At 38.9% G+C, this 21,443-nt stretch overlaps 2 protein-coding genes across 3 annotated transcripts; both read right to left on the bottom strand.

Moving 5' to 3' along the window:
• Nucleotides 1–2,429: 2,429 nt before the first annotated feature.
• On the bottom strand, nucleotides 2,430–8,986 carry cntf (ciliary neurotrophic factor). The gene is made up of 4 exons (XM_050067979.1): nucleotides 8,863–8,986; nucleotides 8,590–8,731; nucleotides 7,762–8,073; nucleotides 2,430–5,771 (listed from the first exon to the last, which is right to left on the bottom strand). The coding sequence occupies exons 2-4, from the start codon at nucleotides 8,716–8,718 to the stop codon at nucleotides 5,631–5,633; spliced, it is 582 nt and encodes a 193-aa protein (XP_049923936.1). The 5' UTR covers nucleotides 8,719–8,731; nucleotides 8,863–8,986; the 3' UTR covers nucleotides 2,430–5,630.
• Nucleotides 8,987–10,932: 1,946 nt separating this feature from the next.
• LOC126404410 (E3 ubiquitin-protein ligase ZFP91-like) lies at nucleotides 10,933–18,072 on the bottom strand. Of its 2 annotated transcripts, XM_050067603.1 has the most exons (12): nucleotides 17,974–18,072; nucleotides 17,394–17,746; nucleotides 17,020–17,051; nucleotides 16,790–16,921; nucleotides 16,658–16,697; nucleotides 16,460–16,546; nucleotides 16,180–16,338; nucleotides 15,308–15,358; nucleotides 15,133–15,211; nucleotides 14,803–14,917; nucleotides 14,576–14,675; nucleotides 10,933–13,274 (listed from the first exon to the last, which is right to left on the bottom strand). In XM_050067603.1, the coding sequence occupies exons 1-12, from the start codon at nucleotides 18,055–18,057 to the stop codon at nucleotides 12,281–12,283; spliced, it is 2,226 nt and encodes a 741-aa protein (XP_049923560.1). In that variant the 5' UTR covers nucleotides 18,058–18,072; the 3' UTR covers nucleotides 10,933–12,280. The 2 variants fall into 2 exon arrangements, with proteins under 2 accessions (XP_049923560.1, XP_049923561.1); XM_050067604.1 differs by lacking the exon at nucleotides 17,974–18,072 and having other exon boundaries at nucleotides 17,020–17,097; nucleotides 17,394–17,624.
• Between the last annotated feature and the right edge of the window lie 3,371 nt (nucleotides 18,073–21,443).

Below are 21,443 nucleotides of genomic sequence, written 5' to 3' on the forward strand. Positions count from 1 at the left end.
CACAACATCCTTTGGGGTTCTAATGGTAAAATGGGGTGCACCCACCTCTGAGGGAAACCTCTAACCTCAACACTCACATTTGGTGGATGCAGTGATTGAAAATACAGCTGTGGAGCTGTGCAGCGGGGCGTGTTATCTTTTATTCACGTGGAAGTGCAGTGAAATCAATGCTGTGAAAAGCAGTAGGCCTGTTTCAGATGGAAGTGAAGCCTACAGACACACGCTGGTTAATCCTGGTGTTGTGTTTAGGGTCCTGCAGACACACTGGGCCCTGTTTCACAGCTCAACAGCACAGGCAACTAACATTGTTTTACTATCTTGATACTTAATAATACTTATTATTTTTATCAAAACTTCCTATAAACATGATGTTAACCTGAGGACATATTTCACCACAAATGTCACCACAAATAAAACTCCTGTAATTTAAATTCTACTTACATAACAGTACAAAAGTCTTATCAACAAAATGTTCTTAAAGTATCGAAAGTAAAAGCACATATTCTGCAGAAAAATGTCCTCTGCAACTATACATTATGTTCAGGGTTCCTGCTCACCCTTAAAGTCTTAAAAGGCATTAATCTAAAAAAAATACTGCCTCAATTGGGATTAAAAAATGTCTTAAATAAATCTTTAAAAAGCCTTAATAATGCAGATGCTAATGTTGACCCTAGACGTTGAAAAAGCCTTCAACCGACTGTCACAGCAGTTTATATTTGATACATGCAAGGCTTTTGGATTCCATAATAAATTTATAATAGTATTAAAAATAATGTAGTCGATGACAAAGTGATCCCTTTTCACCACAAAGATTTGCACTGTGTATGGAACCCTTAGGTGAAAGGATTAGACAAAACAAAAATATAACAGGAATAATAATGGGGGAAGATGAAAAAATTATATAAATTAGCGCTTTATGCAGATGATGTAATGATAACCTTAACAAATGTAAACACATCACTAGAAAAAGTAGGATTTTATTAATCATATTTTTTCTGATGTTGCATTGTACAATCTGAAAATGAGTTATACTGAGTGGTATCCTTTAATAACATATATATATATTTAACTAAATGCTTCTCACGTTAACGTCACCAAAAGGTTTAATGTTACAATAAATATTTTGGCAATTTTTTCCCCTGCCCCAAGTACCTAGTGTTTTTTCTTTTCTTCACTTTTGCGTATTGTAAAATTGGTCTTAGATTTCATTCTGAGTGGCAATAAGTCTTTAAAAAAATCTTAAATCCCACTTGCCTTAAGCTGTAGGAATGGGGTATTATGAAAAACATTATTAGATTGTTAATATTAATGCAGCAATGCATGAGTTGAATGTTACTGTTGTAGCTGGTCGTGGTGGAGTTAGTTTTCTATAAGGTTAATAGTTTCAGCCCACTGTATCCCAAGCTATAGAGGTTCAGGCATGGATGGATTACTGCACAGACTGACCAGGCACAGGCTCATGGGCCCAAAGAGTCTGGGGGCACCCGTGGCCTTAACCTGCAAAATGCCATTCAAATTAATATGTACTGACCACAAAGAGTTGCAAAGGAGTTGCAAAGAAACACAAAACTACAAAAAGAGGAAAAACAACCACAAACAGACACAAAATGACCAAAACACAAAAAAAATGACCTCAGAGAGACACAAAACCCCAAACAGATGCATAACGATTACAAACACATACAACGCACACAAAAAAGATGCAAAATCACAACATAGTCTGTGTGTCTTGCTCCTGTGTGGGAGAAGTGGTGGGGCCTTTTACATATCTGTGCCCAGGGACCCTTTGTCTCATAGTCCGCCCACAGGCCCACGTGTTATATTCTATATTCGTTGTGTTTTTTATGCTAAATTTAATCTGAAAATTAACTAGTCATTCTAGCTGTCACATTAATGTGCTGGAGTCAAAAACAAATATAAAGAAGCATCTAATGGAAATACTCAACTAAAGTACTTGAGTAAATGCACTTAGTTACTTTTCACCACTGTGTAAAACATGGCTAAATACAATGGATATACATACTATGTTCTGTGTATGATTAGTGTTGACTTAGTTTTGGGTGCAGGACAACTCCCCCAAATCCCAAAAATATGTGCTAATACGATAAGTTTTAACTGAATCCAACCTGACCCCAAAGAGAAGCAGAATCACTCTGCAGAATATAGTATAACACAGATCTCTTTGTCCAAGAAGGACATTTTGGAAGACAAAAGGAGACCATAAAAATCCTGTCTTAATTGTCCCTGCAATATACAGTATATGTAATTTCACAGCTAGGAAATTAGGGATATCTTAATTAAAGTGACACCAAATAATTACAAAGAAAAAAAATGATTGATTTCACATCTGTTATCATTATCTTTGATGTAATCATTACACACAGGCAGCAGTGGAGTGTAAAAAAGCTAATGTGAACAAAACACAAGGGTTACGACTGTTATAATCTTTAATGCACATCCAGTTATTCATCACGGAGATAAAGGAAAAACACGGCAGTAAGAAATCCACCATACCAACAAGTCTGGAAGTCACAGTTCATTCACTCAGTGGGTCTATGCTGCGTCAGGCATTGAACGCTACCATGAAGTTGTTGTGGTGCAGCATGGCAAGCCCTTTAACGTTTCATCAGCAGGGCTGACAAGGAGCTATTTAGTTTTCACTTGTGGAGATGATATTTGAACATGTCAAAATGTCATTTTGACTAGTTAATATGTTTGTCGAAGATATCTGTAAAACAATTTTAACAATGTTAAAAACATATTTAAACATGTAGAAATTACATTTAGTTAAAAGTGATATACAGATATCTTAATAATTTAATTTAATCATAGATATCAGTAACTCAGTTTTCACCAGTAAAAATAACAATTGCAGATATTTATAATTAATTTCCCACTAGTGCAAATGTAATTTATCATTCCAGATGTCAACAAATGTATTTCTGATATGTCTGGCATATCAACAAACCATTTCAAATATGTGGACATCATATCATTTAAGTAGCACAAAGCCATTGGTCAGCTGTTAAATTCGCATATTGATGTGGTCGCACTTTTTTGATTTCTAAAATTCAATTCTGCCTATTTATAAGAAGGAATTGTACACATTGCAGATAAAACTGTTACTAGGACAAACGTAATTTTACACTAGTTACAATTCCAAGCTGACATAAATAATCCAACTTTAATTAGTTGCAATTTAAAAATATCTACAACTCATTTCTCACGTGAATGTTCACGAGAGATATTTGTACCTTAATTACAACTAGTCAACTTTTTCCATTGATTTCTATTAAAACTCAATTGAAGATATCTACAATTCAACTTTGACGTGTTACAGTGCCAAGTTTACATATCCATAATATTATTTTGACTGGGTGCACTTCTAATTAATGATATCTGCAACTCAATTCTCACTAGTCAAAATGTTAATTATTGATATTAACAATTATATTCTTAGTAGCTGAAATGTACATTGTTTCTACATTACAGATATATATGGAATTTTAGACATCTTAAAATTCAATTCTGACAAGCCAAAATTACACTATGGATATGGCTTCTTTGAATTTTAACGCGTCAAAACTGAATTATAGATATATATATAGATATGTTATTGAGTTTGAATGGAAGTCAATGGTAAAAGTTGACTTGTTGTAATTAAGTTACGGATATCTACAATGATCATTTCCACTAATAAATGAATCATTGGTATCAAGAATTAACATTTTGACTAGTGACAAATGAACTGTAGATATCTTTAATTAGAATCGCTAACTGTCAAAATTATACTATGGTAAATTACATTATGGATATGTCGACTTGGAATTTTAATCTGTTAAAATTTTAATTATAGATATCTGTAAATGACTTTGAATAGAAGTCAATGGTAGAAGCTGAGTAGTTGTAATTGAATTATCAAGAATTAACATTTTGACAAGTGAGAAATGATTTGTAGATATCTTTAATTGGAATTGCTACGAGTCAAAATTAGATTATTGGTATGTCAATGTGGAATTTTTACCTGTTAAAATTTTAATTATAAATATCTGCAATTGAGTTTGAATGGAAGTCAATGGTAAAATTTGACTTGTTGTAATTAAGTTACAGATAACACTGATCATTTCCACTAATACATTAATCATTGATATCAAGAATTAACATTTTGACTTGTGAGAAATGAATTGTAAATAATTTAACTGGAATTGCTTCTAGTGTACTTACATTATGGATATGTCGACATGGAATTTTAACACGTTAATATTTTAATTATAGATATCTGTAAATGACTTTGAATAGAAATCAATAGTAAAAGTTGACTTGTTGTTATTAAGTTACAGATATCTACAATGATCATTCACACTAATAAATTAATCATTGATATCAAGAATTAACATTTTGACTAGTGAGAATTGGACTTGCTACTAGTCAAAATTACATTGCGGAAAAGTATATTATGAATGTGTCAACTTGGAATTTTAACCTTTTACAATTTTAATCATCTGTAAATGACTTTGAATAGAAGTCAATGGTAAAAGCTGATTAGTTGTAATTAAGTAACAGATAACTACAGTGATCATTTTAACTAAGAATCAAGAATTGACATTTTGACTGGTGAGAACTGAAATTGCTACTAGTCAAAGTCACATTAAGGATATGTTGGTTTGGAGGTCTAACTAGTGAAAAAGCAAATGACAATTTCTACAATTGCTGTAAAAGCTACTGATGAAATGTTAAAGGGCTTGTCATGAGTGCAGTGTGTTTGATACGTTTGGCGAGACAGTACATTCCTACTGTAAACTAAAAATCTACCACAGTGGTTCTCAAACTTCCTCTCTCCTTCCTAAGAGGGGCATGACAGAAAAGATTTGAGAACGACTGTATTTACAGTTCAAACTTGTGAACGGTGCAGCAGCATATTCAAGTATAACATCAGGAGAGAACTTGGTGACCAGAGCAGCAAACATGACACTTGATCATCACAGATTGTGCCGAACCATAAACAATACAAGCATTCAGTCTATACATGACAACACGAGATCTGATATGGAATTATCTAGATTAGATATGTTAATAAGGTGTGACATTAAAAGCTCAGTGATCTATTAAAATAGCTAATGGCTACAGATTCAGCTGCACATCAGTCACAGTTTATCAGTTGAGTGTTTTTGGCTACATTCTAGCGTTTCTTAGATATTGGAGTGTTAGGAACAGCAGATAATTAGTCATCAAAGGCAAATCCACTTAAATAAAAATAAATTACACACTGTATACAAAAAAAAATACATTTTCAAACAGTCTAACTCTGCCACTTCACAAAGCAAACCAACCTTTATACAGTTAAAGGTCTGCACTCACTTCTTTGTCAAAGGAAATAGCAACCGAGGCAAACTTGAGGTCATTTTAGCACTTGCTGTGGAAATACCAACGTCTGGGAAAAGCTGTCTACAGGGCTTTGTTAAAGGAGCTTAGTTGTGATTTTAGTTAAGCAGCACATTTTATAACCTCTAGTGTTCACAGAGTATATCCCACACTGCTTAATATTCAATTTGGAATACATGAAAGGGAAAGCTGGCTGTTAGTGTTGAGTGAGTTCATTCATAGACGTTGTTGGATTGAGACTAAGAAAATCAGATCTCTTGTGTTCCTTCCCTCTCTGTGTGTAAGACATGGAGGGTCTGCGCAGCATGGTCAGACCAGTGGACTAGCTCCAGCAGCACTCGATAGGTCCACATTTTGAGCCCGAAAGCTCCCCCAGCGCCATCAGTTTCCTACACAGAAGAGAGCAACTTAATGTCCACCGCCTTTTGTTATACCAAGATACAGAACAGAAAATAAGACATGGTTTACATGCTCATGGAAATTCCACTATCATCCTGAATATGACAATAGTCATGTAAACAGCATATTCCGTTTGGAGTTCCCAAATTAGAATTTATTCTCAATGTAGCGTTTTCCGATTAAGACATGTGGAACATGCCGGTATTAGCCTGGGTTTAGGAACAGTCTTTGGGCATACATACAGCGCATTTGGAATATGCATCCCAGCTGGGGTTTTAACCACAGTTTGCGACACACGGCTTCTTGTCAATTTACGGTCAGCTCTGTGCGTTGCCGTGGATAGGTTCTACACAAACCAACTCGCCAACAGTTTACAAGGCTGGAGAAGAAATGCATGCCCAAAAGAAAAGCCCACATTTCTTGTCGGATGACGGAACACATCTTACTTACAAACATTTTGAATATGTGCAAGGTTTTGGATATGTGCAAATATGATAACACCAAATCCTACTTTGATGCGAAGAAGCAAAATGATAAGCATTTTTAGCTGTTCCACCTTTTAGAAGGCTATTTTGACGTGATAAATGACATGTTAGAACACCTTAATTGGAGTATGCACACCTGCATGTAAAGAGGAGTATTAGTGGCATATATGAATTTTCATTTTACATGTAAACAGTTCAGTAGGAATATTATCTTTTTCAGAATAAGGGCAATGTTCCTATTTGGTTCCTAAGTCAAAGTTACTAATTTGCAGCTGTGTTTGTGACAAATTCAGGTCTAATATTGACTTTACTTTTAGCTCCGTTTGGGTCTCCACCACCTCCTGAGGGAAATATCTGTCTGTTTAGCTGCTAAATACTCCACTGTGTTCACCAGCTGGTTACTTACTTTGTCTGCCTGCTGTTTGGGTGTTGAGCAGGTGATGCAAAGTGGGTTAATCAGAGCTTTTACACAGTAATAAGCTGCCTGCTGTGGCCCAAATAACGCTATGAAAGAGAAGCAGAATAGTAAAGTTGAAGGTTTGAAAACCAAAACAGTAAGCTGAAAGATGCTAAGATAGTGGTTTCATCACCACGAGCGGCAGCTTTCACAATAAACATTTAATCCATTGTTAATATAAAAGTATTTATTGGTGCAACTTTAAACTAAACCAAAAGATTATCATGGATATCTAAGCCATTATGTCAGTGATTGAATCTTTGTTCCCAGCATTAGTCATATTCACTTCAGGGTATTATTCATATAATACAGGGTTTAGTCACACCCTTGCTGAGGCTTTAGGTTTTCCATTTAATTGTTGTGTTATTAAGACATAAGAAAGGGCTGACAGCTTCTTAATACCCTACTTTGTGGAGCCTGTTTGTGCTGAATGTCTCCAACAGATTTGGTGTAGATGTAAAACTGAACTTCATGTAGAAAAGCAGGCCACCTGTATGATGACATACTAAGGGCATTTTGGCCTCTGATGTCCCACTGGGAACGAGTATACACACACAAAATGTTTAAAGGTATACTACGCAGGAATTGTTGGTTCTTGTTGGTAAACAATATCACCATTGAAAGTGAAAGTAAAATCCAACTCCAGATTTACTCTCGTTCCCTATACTTGTTTTTTTTGTTCTGGCGCTGTGTCCATGATATTTGTAGCTTCCTCTTGGATGTGTGCTGCTTACAGTCTGGCACCTGGTTGCTACTGATTTATGACGTCTCGACCTTACCTACGCGCTGTGCCCAGGAACATTCCACACACAACAAAATAAGAATAGGAAAATACAGGCTGCACATAAATAGACTGCAAGACACTTCAAGTGGGTTATACGTGATGATTTATCAGGATAAACTTGAGATTTGTAGCAGTGCCTTTGGAATGCTTTTCAGTGTAGACCTTATTTGAAATTAATTCACATAAAAATACTTAAGTACATTATGTTTTTCGGTGTGTGTATGTAGAAATAAAAACTAATCATGACAAAGTACCTCATTGCACTGATGGTCTGGGGTGACTTCCAGGGTCATGTTCTCGGTCTCCACTAGACTTTTGGTGCTGAAGAGCAGGTGCTCCAGGCGGAGTCGGACGTTCTTCCTCATGGTCTCGTAGTCGCCCTCCAGCTCACCCCACTCCTCCTCTTCCTTCAGGATGACACAGTGGATCAGCCCCAGGCACTGCCGCAGAGCTGAGTGCAGCAACCGCACCTGCTGCTCCGTGCTAGGCTCCTCGGTGTCTGGGGACGGGGACACCAAGCGTCCTCCATCAGGGGTGGTGTCCGACAAGAAGGTCTCCCTTTCTTTCTGAAAGGGACGAGAGAAGAGGTGTCCACTTGGGCGCAGAGCAAACACATGCAAGGTGCTTGTATAGCCTTGCACTTGTGCCTTTAATTTTATTTGAACTCAATTACAAATTTAACACTGAGTGACAGAGGTATTGATTATATTGATCAATTAAAAGGTGTTCTGAAGGGAAGATGAGGCACAGAGGCATGACAGCAGGAAAAAATCCAATACACTTTATCCATTAAGCACCCCAGGGAAAATGGAGGGGAGGGGAGGTGGAGGAAGGGGGAGGAGGGTCTTTTAGTATGATTACACTGCACCACAGCATCCTTTTTTTAACAATACACAAGTGCACACTGGTGAATATTAATGTACATACAGTAAAACACATACGTGAAACGCGACAGGTAGCTACAGCCTCAGTACAAAAACATGCTCGTGTGAAAGCAAGCCACAAGTAACGGGAAGGGGAGTGTGTCACACCGCCTGACGAGTATGAGGTAAGCAGGACGAGTGTGTAAACTGATAACTCACAAATAGCTGGAGCAGACGACTACATTCGTGGTGCAATAGCCGTGCAAGAGCCACCGCTCGCCCCGTGTCCGACGGACCAGGCACCGGCGTGTCCAGCGCTGTTATCTGCTGCTCCTCCTGCTCTGCCATTTGCACTCCAGCCCTGTTTAAATAGGTGGGTTAGCAGCGAGCTGGATGAAGACCGAGCAGGGAAACTAGTCCCCCCCTCCCCACCCCCGACGTCGTCAATGTTGGCAGCGAAACAACGTTTTTACATCCCGTTTAGATACTTACTCTCAACGCGAACCGGAGATCGTCACGGCGAGGGTCAATGAAGCGTGTTTATGTCGGTGTTCATGTTGGCATGCACGCAGCGAGAGGGGATTTAATTGGTTCCGCAAGCCACAGGGGCGTTTTTAGGGGGACGCACAGGAGGGCCTTTTTTCTCCCCAAAAACGTCACCATGTGGCCCACCCATCCTTCCTCAAATAATAAATACTCTCTTTATTGGGTTGTCTCGGTCACTGTACGCTAATGTGGAAAACCAACACAATATTTTCTGACCAATAACATACTGAGTCTGTCAAACATGCACACAACTATTTCATCCGTGGAGAGCTGAGACCTTTGACTTTATTTTATTTCCCTTTTCCTTTAGTCTGATTTTAAAACACATTTAGAAAGTGCGTTTTTTTTAATCTTATACATACAGAAAAATGTTTTTTGGGAATACAAATTAGCAAAAAAATGCATTTAACTAGTGTTATTAGCAAAATACCATTCCCACAAAATAAATATACAGCACATGTTAAGAGGACAGTTTTTGTACGGTTATTATTATTTATTTATTTATTTTTGGATGGTTTGTGAAGATGCTGCCCTGGGCATTGTTGTAAATAAAGATGGACTTATAATTCAGTCATTCATTCATTTTCCGCAACCGTTTACACTGTTGGGTGGGCTGGTACCTAACCCAGCTGACACTGGGTGAGAGGCGGGGTACACCCTGGACAGGTCACCAGACAGGGCTGACACATAGACATGGACTGTACCCAGAGGAAACCCAGGAACCCTCTTGCTGTGAGGTGACAATGCTAACCACTGTACCACCAATTTTTTATTGTTTTAAGGAATATGTATATTATAATGATTTTTCAGTGGGTGTATTCATTTGGATCCTCAATTGGTATCAGTGTATATGTTGGCAGTAGGGATAAACAACATTAGATGTCATATCCAATACGCTGATATATAACAACTCATTTGGCCGATAACCGATGCCAACATCAATATATCCATTTTTTACCCCACCTAAGTTCAGTGATCATCAAGTCTCTTCTGTAGTGGAATTAACATCATATTATGCATGAATACTCTTATCTTGATGGCCCATCAGCAGATGGAGACATGAAATACAGTACTTTTCAATGTATATATTTATTCATTGTGCAAAATGAGAAAAAGCATGTTTGCCAATTCCAATAGCTCATTTTAAAGCCAATATCGGACGATACAGATGACGTGCCGATATTATTGTGCATCCCTAGTTGGCAAATAAATACAGAAATGTCAAAGCTATGTTTGATTTAATGTAGTTTTTTAAAGTTAATTTCTCCTTCATTGAGCCAGTAGGTCCCATTTAGATATGACATCTCTTCTTCCAGGGAGTCCTGGTTTAGATTGCTAATATTAGGATTATACCTTTAAGTCCTTTGTCTATGAATATAACTTCCTGAGACCTGAACTTTTGTTTGGTATGCATTTTTATAATTAAGTCCCAACATCCTAAAACAAGATGATAATAAAGCTTGTAATGTCTTCAAACGAGTACTTCCTTAGCAAGCGTCTTAGCTTGTTACTGTTGCTAAAATTGGTCAAATTTGTTGCCATGTCAAACTACAAACTTTATTAATCATAAATAAACAAGTTTCAACCATAAAATGGGATCAGGTTTTGGACCTAGTCCACTTTTGTTTCGGGATCAGCTGCAGACTGACTTGGCAGAGATGGCTGCCATCTTGTTTTTACATAGATTTATATTGTGGTTTGCTACCACTAGATGCCACAAAAAAGTGTCCACGAACGAGGACAACAGGTCTACGTCAGGGCCTCAGGAGGATAAAGTTATTATGGTGATATGTGCTTGTGTCTGCTCTGTGTCAGTTTTATTAGCTTTTTTATGTTATAACCTACCATATGTACCTTGATGTTGTTTTATCTGATTTTTGGTTACTCTAGTTTGTCTATCAACCTAGTCTAGTCATTTGACTAAATCTGGTATATATACATCAAATTGATGTTGTGTCCCTGATACATAAATGAACCAGAATCACATTCTTCAAAGCATGTCAATAATTCTAATAATAAACTTCAGAATACAGTTTATTACAGTTATTCTGAACACATTTCCTGATAAATGAAGATCGTAAGATTACACATGGTCAGTAGTCGTGGCAGTGCATAGAGGTATAATTATTTAAGAGTGCTTGAAAAAGAAACTGACAAAAGCTATTTCCATCATAACACCACTGCCTGCATAGTCTTTACTGTGAAGAGTACAATTTAGAAGGGACGTGACACTGCTCAGGTTCTGGAAGGTGAAAACAATCAAACAAGAAACGTAATGTAGATCTTTTCTTTACAAAATGAGGTAATAGGCATAAAGTGTACAGTCTATGGTAGTAGGCCTTTTTTTTAATCTGTTGCATAGCGTGCTGTTTCACTGTCACACTGTAATGACTGACTGGAACATTTGAACAGAACACAGCCACGGTTAATCTTATTAGGAACACCTGTTATTTTCCTACTGCAGTAAGTCAATTAAGAAAACATCTCGCCTTTCTCAATGGATTTCAAAACCTACTTACATCTATATATACAGATTTATCTAAAGGTACAAACTAAAAATTCCTTTTTTTATATCTTTTATTGTAATCTTACATCAAAGATTTTTTGACACTGAGATCTGTATTTGGTTGTAGTTTTTGCTCACAGTTCATTTGTTCTGTTAAAGGTCTAATGTGTAGGATTCAGTGGCATCTATCAGTGAGGTTGTAGAGTGCAACCAACCGAGACCCATGTACCCAGCGTGTAGGAGAACCACAGTGGCTAACGCGAAAACGCATATGGCCCTACCTTTAGCCAGTGTTTGGTTTGTCCACTCTGGGCTGCTGTAGACACAGTGGATTCTAAGGTAACCAGAACACACAGATTCTTAATTTCAAATGATAATACACTAATGAAAACATGGCTATGAATATTATGTTCCCTTTATGACAACAGGTGCCACTACATCCTACACACTGGACCTTTAAGTAACTGAAACTACTAGAGGTGACCCAATTATGTCAATGATACTCATGGATTCACATTAAATGTCATTTGTGACTTTTTTGTAAAATATGTACAATCATCTTGCAGTCTTTTTTTTATCTCTAAAAAATGTTAACATACACACATATATACAAACACCAAAATGTTACAAAATATTCAGTAAGTGGTAAAAGAGTGTGTAATCTATAATATTATAAATCATACTCCCTGATATAAGTAGCTCTGTACTGTATATGACTACTGTGTTACACTCTGTGGAGATAAAGTCTGTTGTTTTAAATATTTAGAATATCAGCTTATCAACTTCTGACAGGTCCTTCAGTCTTTTGTTCCTTTCTAAAATCAACACTTTACATTAAGTTCTTGTTTAGCTCATTTTCTAGATTAAACTGTCTCCCTGAACCTCGGCACACTGTAACAGGATCTGTCTCTCTCCTTCTCTCTCCCATACAGCCCCCTCATCTTCCTTCCTCCTCTCCCCGTTAGCCTCCCACATCATGTCCCCTACATCCTGAGGACTGCCACCCACCACCACCCTGTCCCACAGCTCACCCTCCCCAGGTAGCTGTGCATCCTCATGAGCCCCCCTGCCCCACTGCACAGGCTGCTGGGAGGCCAGGGACGCGGTGGAGGGCAGTGTGGTGACGGAGCTCAGGGTGAGGAGGGTGCTCTGGGGGTCAGCAATGGCCATGGATGTGACAGTGCTGGCAGGAAGGGAGGAGAGCTGGATGAGCTGGGGGTGGCTGATGCTGGAGAGGTGAGCTGGAGATGCAGTGGTGAGGTGCAGCAAGGTGGGGGCTTGCTGCTGGTGTGCCACCTGCACCACATGATGCGAGGGCAGTTGGAGGAACTGGCCCTGAGATACATCTACTGGAGTCTGTGGTGCGAGTGGGAGCACCACCTGCTGCAGTGGAGTGAGCGTGGTATTCACCACTTCCTGTTTCTCCTGGCTGACAGAGGGCTGGTCAGGCTGGGTGAGCATCGGGACAGTCTCTAGGGTCGGGCTAAGCACTGGGACAGTCTGTGAGGTTGGGCTGAGCACTGGGACAGTCTCTGGGGTCTGGCTAAGCACTGGAACAGTCTCTGGGGTCGGGGTAAGCACTGGGACAGTCTCTGAGTTCTGGGTGGGCACTGGGACAGTCTCTGGGATTAGGGTGGGACTGCTTATTACTGAACCCCCATTAGCTGCTAGAGCTTCAGCTATGAGCACCTCAGGGTGACTCTTGGCCTTGTGGGCAACAACTGAGTCCTTTTTCTCAAACTTTTTGCTGCAAATGGAGCAGGAGAATTGGTAGGAGGCTTCTGCGTCGTGCTTCTTCATGTGCCAGTTTAAGGAAGCCTTCTGACGGCAGGTGAAGCCACAGATCTCACACCTGCCACAGGGTGGAGACAAAGACCAGGTTATAGTCTGAACTGATTTCAAACTCGAGTCTCATCTGTGACTCTTTGCCTCACCTTCACTCGGACTTGCTCAGAAACAGTTGTGGAAGAAGTATTCAGATCTAGTAAGTAAACCTAGTAATAAAACAATGTAAAATATACTCCATTACAGTAAAAAATGACAAAAAAAATGAAGTAAAAGCACAAAAGTATCATCAGCAAATTTTACTTAGAGTTTAAAAGTAAAAGTACTCACTATGCAGGCACAATGGTCTCAGTGACACTTATATCATCATACTTTGTACTAACAGATCATTATTATTATGAAGCATATAAATAAATAATGTAATATTGCAGAAATTGAGCTGATTCTACTGTTTTATTTATAACTGGGTGGTTTAATTTACTGTATACTGATGCACTGTATTTAGATTTTTACAATCTTTATCCGCAAAGTAACTTGTAACTCAGCTGACAGACACATGTAGTTAAGCAGAAGTATAATACAAAATTACAATATTCAAGTGAAGCACAAGTACGTCAGAACTGTACTTTAGAATAGAAATCAACAAAATACATCACATAACGAAACGACCGTCTGATACAGACAAACTGCTATCACAATGCAACTAAGATTTGGCTTATAAAAAGGGGTTCATAATCTTAATCAAAGCCTGGATACACAATTATACAGCAGGGCTGGGTGATATAACCACTATGTAAGATATATCGATATATTTTCAAGCAAGATATAAATTTAGACAACACCGTTTATATCGATAAAGGGACAAGTTGAGTTATGTAACGCACACCAGTGTGCATCTCTCCTATCTCAAACTCTCTGCACAGCTCCGCCCCACTCACTCACAAGTTCTCCAGCAACACTAAGAGAAACACAGACTCACAAAAAAAAATGTTTTAGGTATTGAAGAATTCATCTTAATGAGTAGTATGTAAATGTGTATGTGTCATAAATGTGTATGTGATTGGATATATTATGATTTCTTTGTTTCCATGGCACAAAAGGGGGAGTACATAACAACAAAAAACAAATAAACAGTAACATAAAACAAAACAGAAAATTAAAAAAAAACAATGGTTTCCGCATCAGCCAAGTTGTTGATTGAAACATTGGCATCAGTGCGTCCCTACCTATCCTTCATCTTCCGATGCAAGCATTCTTTAATTAGGCTTCCTTCAGAATAATGGAACCAAGCCAGACTCACAAAGCTTGTCCTATTCTTGAGGTTCTTTCACATCACTCATGGTAATGCACATTGATGTTGCTACTCACTGTATTGGCTTCTCTCCTGTGTGAATCATCCTGTGCACAGCGAGGTTATGGGAACTCTTGAAGGCGCGTGCACAATACTCACAGATGTAGTCCCTTTGATCTGAAAGACAGATGATGAGCATAATGCACAAACTACATACATACACACATTTCAGGCAGCTCAGAGATTATTAAATTGTTTTCATAACCAAATAAACATGTGGTAAACCTGTGTGCCCTAGCATCACCTGTATGATGTTTAGCGTGGCGCAGCAGCTGCTTCTGCAGACGAAACAAGCGCCCACACGAAGGGTGATCACACACATACTTCTTTTTAAGCAAGTGCTGGTATTTGATGTGGTGCTGAAATAAAGAGATGAGAAAGAAAGTAGATATCACAGTAAACACACCCAACCTGAAGGTAAGCTCACAGATCTGAAACAGTATGTAAAAATCCAGTGCACTAATGTGGTTTCTGTGGCTCGGCTAATATTGTTGCTGCTGTGCGGTGCCACATTCAGATAGTTCCTTTAAGAATGTTTGGAGCTATCATGGTTACAGCTGACAGGAAGGCAAACCTGTAGGTAGCGTGGGTGGGCCAAGACGGTACCACAGCCCTCAATTTCACAGCGGACGTACTGCACTGGGGGCTTTTTCCTATACGGACAGAAAAAAAGAGAAACTGTATTATCATCACATTGGGTCCAAATGATGTGTGTCATCTACAGTGAATAATGCAACTGAGACTGTTACCTTTGTTTTGGCAGCCGAGGGGCTTTGTCATCTTTTTGTTGTCTACCTTTCCTAAAATAAAAACAGGTCACAAAATAGAACTTGAAACGTCGGTCAATACTTTAATCCTTCTTCCAATAACATGTAATAGCACGAATCTTTATCTCATGGTACTGCACAATTTGATTTTAATTCTAGTTGCTATGGTTTAATAACAATACAATAATGACGTGAACCAATAATGGACAATCACAATCTCAAAAATCAAGTCGTGCAGCATCAGATGAGTCACACTGAGGTTGCTTGACTAGTTCAGCATGTTTTCAACATTGTGATGGATCAATATGTGCTCTGCGATGCTGTGATTTTTGCTTGTGGTGTCATCTTGGCGACGACTACAAAAGGGTGTTTTTGATGCTGTCTTTAGGCGGTAACATTTATTGTCATTTTGTGATGTAGTACGGTACCGCTTACATTTTATTTTTGTCTGACAAAGCTTGAATACTGTCCAGCACCTTTGTTTTCTTGACTTCACATGTTCATTTTGATGGACAGCAAATCTAACTCAGTCACAGTAAAAAGAAACAGGGTGTGCTAGGCTTTAATGATCGCCCTGATTATGTTTTTTTTCCCATGAGAAGCAGAGTAGGAGCATACCAATTATGTTAGCTTCCTTACTGGTGCAGTGGACAAACCTTTTGCCAGTAATATAAGGGGGCTATGAGACCGAACACAGCCCTGCATTAAAACAGTAGGGGTCTGCACTGGTGAGGGTGTGTGACTTCAGGTAGCACTGAGACATGAAATACACCTTTTGTCAGTGTGAACAGCCGTCAGTCCTTCTGTGTTTCCTGTTAATTAATTAATTAATCAATGACCGATATTTTGCTTACTTCCTGGTAGGCTCTGTGTTATTGCTCACTCGATCTTCACTCTGCAAAACAATCTCGGTTGATTCTTCCTTTTTAATGTCATCTTTTTGATCCTCCTTCTCTGACTCCTCTTTCTTGACGTCCTTTTGTTTTAGCGTTGTACGCCGTCTTGATTTTTCCCTGAGGAGTTGGGGGGAAAAAATCACTATTGAAACTAACATTTTAACATGAGTCATGTTGAAATTCTTCATATAAAATAATATTCGTGACTCGCTATAGAAAGGCAAAGAGCTCAACATACGCCTTTGTCACGGTTTTACAGATGAGGTCATTTGGGTCATCTCTGAATGGAGGGTTTTCTTCGGGAGCTGCATCTGGATCTGTAACACTAATATAGACATCAACACCACACTGGCAACAATTAAATTCACATCGGCAAATCAAACGTGGAAAGCAACATTTTCTCTGCTGCACATTCAATGAGTCGTACACCACTCACTTCTTGTCATTGCCTCCTTTCAGACAACCTGTTTCGTGCACTGAAAAGCAGAAATGATGACATGTTATTTCAGTTTCAGATGACCGACTGTTTAGTATGTAGTTAAAAGAATGCAGATGGTGTTTGTCTTACCACATGATGATGCCTCCATCTCTGCCTCTGGCTTGCATGCTGGTGCTAGTGTGGTGCAAGGGGCTCCAGCTGGAGGTCTCCCTTTGCCCTTCCTAGATTTGGACAGGTTTGGTCCAACAGTGTGTTTGGATGCTGAGGAAGTCAGGGTGCCCATGTATTGGTGACAAATGTAAGAACGATAATATTCATGCGTACAGATGAAATATACTTATGTGTTTATTTGTTTTTACCTTTTTTGGCTGTGGGTTTCTTTACTGCAGGTCTGTGTGTGAGAGAGAATTTACAGCCAGATGCAAAGCAAAATAAATCTGTTGCATACAAATACATAATATGCTTTAGTTCTGGTGCCCTTTGACAATGAACACAGACAGGACAACACATGCATTCAACTCATTTGTTTTGGTTTCTCTGTCTGGTTAACCTATAGCTTTAAGAAACCCCAGTGATAAAGCACACTTCCCACAATTACAGCCCCATGCCTCCTTGCAGTGCAGTCACACTAGTTCTTCTGACAAGCCTCTGAGTTATGTAACGTTAGTTAGCGAGCTCGTTGCAATGGCATTGTACAGCAAAGCAGCTGAGGTGCGTTTGTGCCATCACTTACTGCATGACCGGTGTGTTTCTGGAGCGTGATCCCGCGGGTCTCCCACGTCCACCACGGTGCACCCTCGCAGGTTTTTGCTTGCAGGTGGCATTTTTGGACTCGCTAACGTTAGTCCTGCCAGCTCCAGCTCCCCTGGCTCGCAAAACACGAACACCAGGCAAAGAGTCGCTGCAGTCCGGGGAGGTCACGGGTTTCACCAGCCTTTTGCTTCCTCTTCTCCCGCCTGTCGGTTCACTCGAGTCCGGGGATGGTTTTGAGGCCTCCGTTGAGTCTCCGGTAATTTCAGTCTCAGGACGAGAAACGTTACCTGACACCTCTTCTTCCTCCGAGTCCATGCTGCTCTTATTTAACTGCTGTGACCCGGAAAGACCCGTGTTATTAACTAGCTATAAACATAGGAAATGTAAGACCAACGAAAGGCTGAAGGCCCTGCTGGGACCAAGTTTTGTTAGCTCGGTCAAGAAGAGTAAATCTCCGCGAGCGTTTCATTAACTAGCTTATTAATAAAAAACTTAAGTTGTATGATGGTTATAATATTGCAAACATTCAGCATTAGTTACTTCTTAAAGCTATAGCAAACCTCATATTTCTTTAACCGATAATATGCCTGTATGGGATACGTCTCCTTTAAGAGTAGCAGCAGTAGCGCGGCTATATACATCATGTTTGGACTTGCGGGCTTCCATACTAATTGAAAAGGGTGGTCATGGGAAATGTAGTTAGAATCAAAACATTCGGATTTATGCATTTAGGTTCGTGCTAAAACCGTGAAAACAGGAATATGTCCCAGTTATATTGGTCCAGTGAAGATTTGAATACTACTATTAAAGTATTTCTTTTAAAAAGAAAAAATATTATTGATTGTGTTATTTTGGTTTCGGATTTGGATTTTTGGCTTCTCTCAAAAATCAAACGTACAGACAGACACACAACACAAGCAGTAAATTAGTAAATAGTGTGTTTTTGTAATTTAATGTTTTAGTCTTTGCTGCCAGTTATTTGTTTTACGGACTTTTTCCATCATTTTATCGTGATTGCTTTCATATATTTATATCTGTCTCGCCCACTTAATGTGAACTCAAGGCACTGCTGTTAAGAGCTTATTGCTCAGTCAGTATTCCCTGAATAAACAATGGTTTGATGATGATTCAGGCACAGTTTCCTTCATTATACGGCACACAATAAGGCTGTGGTGTAATGTCATGCAAGTAATAATGCTTCATTACAGTAGTGACTTACTTGAGTTTTTATATTTCTGTCAACAGTTACTTGTACTCCACTACATTACCTAAATAAAACATGTACTTTTACTCTCAACACATTTTTCCTAAGCATTTTAATTATTTAGTCTGCTGCAAAATAGGGAGGAAGGAGGGAGTGAGGTATGTATGTATGAAGCAATAGGAAAGAAGGAAAAACTGGATTTTGTTCTTTAAATCCTTAAAGTTGTGAAAAAGACCATGTTTTTCTTCAAGTGTGCATGCTCCATTTATTATGTGTACATGTTATGAATAAATAAATATACTCCTCAGAATTCTGACTGCTTGTTTTTTTACTAATAACATTTACTTGTACTTTTACTCAATTAATATTCTATTAGGTGACTTTAACTTCTACTAAAGTCATCACCTGTTAAGATAAATGTACTCGTACTATGGTTTGCAGGTGCTTCATCCACTGGCAATATGCTACTATCACTTACGTTTTGTTTTTTTTATTATTATTATTATGTCCTCATTGCCTCTTTCATTACGTTACACAATTAACCAATCTCAAATAATTAAATACTTAAATCATTTTTTGTGCATTTTGATGATGTTTAAAATACATGGCTGGATGTGTCTCCCTCCAACACATATCACAATTACTGCCTAATTTTCTTACAATCACACAACAGACTAATACAAACTTTCCGATGTTGTGCAATGTTACTGATGAAGACAGTCTAAACCCCAGTGTGACTGTGTCACAACAGTTAAAGTATGCAAGGCGACATGTCTCCTGCATGGTGGATGAAATGATAAATTCCTGTCCACACATGATTGAAATAAATGTTGTGTGGTTAGGCGTGGTGCAGGCTGAAATGCTAAAATCTGAAGGCTGGGTTCTTTGTTCTGTGCCAGTTTTATGCCAGTCTTTTTGCACTATTCATTGGGTACATGGCCAAACATAATCTCTTACCACATGACCTTGTTTTTCAGGTTAGAACACTCCTTTCTTTAAACAGCCTCACTTTACTGTCACATCCTGAAACTTGGCACAGAAGTAGATGATTTAATTATTTGTCTATGACAGAAATGTGTTTGGTTAATTAATTAATAGCACCAACCCTGTGAGTATTCATGCCTGTTTTCTTTGTTCCATTACTGTCCATTCAACTACAGATGGGTGTAACATCAATTTGCAGAAACCTGGACCTTGCTTAATTACACAGTCCATCAAAGTGAATGCCTGTCATTTATTTTTCTCAGAGTTACATAATAATTATATTGTAATGCATTAGAACAGAGGTGTCTCTCATGCAGCCGTCAGTCATGTGAACTACTGCTGGAACTGCTAAGCTGTAACATGAGAAAGTTTGCTCCGGCTGGTGGGCAGTGCTCATTTTACAGCTAAACAGTACACTAAAATATGTTTCTGAAAACATCTGAGGTGAGAAATAGGCAATGCAACAACACAATCTTGATTTATATTTGATTAGCGCTGCCTAGTTGGACAGTTTGACTGCAGTTTATGAGCAGTGACTGACAGCTGCTCTTTCTGAAAATGGCCCATGGTGCAGATGTTCTCTCAGACCACCTAAATAACAATATTAACTCATTCATTCATTTTCTGTAACCGCCTATCCTAGGGGTCGCGGGGTGCTGGAGCCTATCCCAGCTGACATTGGGTGAGAGGCAGGGTACACCCTGGACAGGTCGCCAGACTGTCACAAGGCTGACACAAAGAGACAGACAACCATTCACACTCACATTCACACCTACGGACAATTTAGAGTCACCAATTAACCTGCATGTCTTTGGACTGTGGGAGGAAGCTGGAGTACCCGGAGAAAACCCACGCTGACACAGGGAGAACATGAAGTTTATCGTGGTATTTTTTTCCCAGTGACACCAAGATTAAATTGCCTACCCCTGTTTTAAAACGATAAAACAGAAATATTTTTTTGTGCCAAAGAAGAATGATTCAAATTCAGTGCTAAATCCCAGGTAGACAAAATGACCTGGCCCAGCATTGGCCCAAACTCAGCACACTGGCATAAGTAAGCCAAGCCACGTTCGGTTACCTGACTCGGCTGACACGTGGGATGACTGGCACCCCAGAATCAGGCTAAATAAACTTGCCTGATTCTGGCAGCCATGTTTCAGCCGGGATGGGCCCATGTTACCAACGTCTAATAGGGCCCAGATTTTGCAACCCTCAACGGACCAGGACACTTTCTGGATGCTGGCCGTTTTTTCGTATGGCAGCTGTGACTCAGCAGGAATTTGTGTCTCAACCAGATTTGTGAAAAACTTCTCACTAAGATTAAAGTGTAAAACATCACTCAGGTTCTCAGATCCCTGCACTGGCTTCTTGTGTGTCAAAGCGTGTCATAGAATTGAGTTCTTGGTTTATAGAGAGCTAAATGGTTTAGGAACCAATTACTTAAATGATGTGTTGCTATGATATGAACTGTTCAAACAGATTTGAAAACAGCAGTGTTCAGTTTCTGTTACAACTCACAAACTTCAGTTTGCCACTACATTTTACCAAATTAATTTTGTGGCTCTTTATTTATATCTGTAACGATACTGGATTTATTTCTGCTTATTATCAGTTATTTTCTATAATCATATAATCTTATCTTACTATATATCTTACTATATAATGACGAAAACTCTGTGTGTGTGTGTCTGTTCCACGTTTTTCTCCTCACTGACTTGGTCAATCCATGTAAAATTTGGCACAGTGGTAGAGGGTCATGGGAGGATGCGAATGAAGCAATATAACATCAATTGACCAAAGGGGGGCGCTATAGCAACCGATTGAAAATGCAAACTTTGAATG

The sequence above is a fragment of the Epinephelus moara genome, chromosome 17 (assembly GCF_006386435.1).
Source record: "Epinephelus moara isolate mb chromosome 17, YSFRI_EMoa_1.0, whole genome shotgun sequence".
In the NCBI taxonomy this organism is placed as follows: Eukaryota; Metazoa; Chordata; class Actinopteri; order Perciformes; family Serranidae; genus Epinephelus; species Epinephelus moara.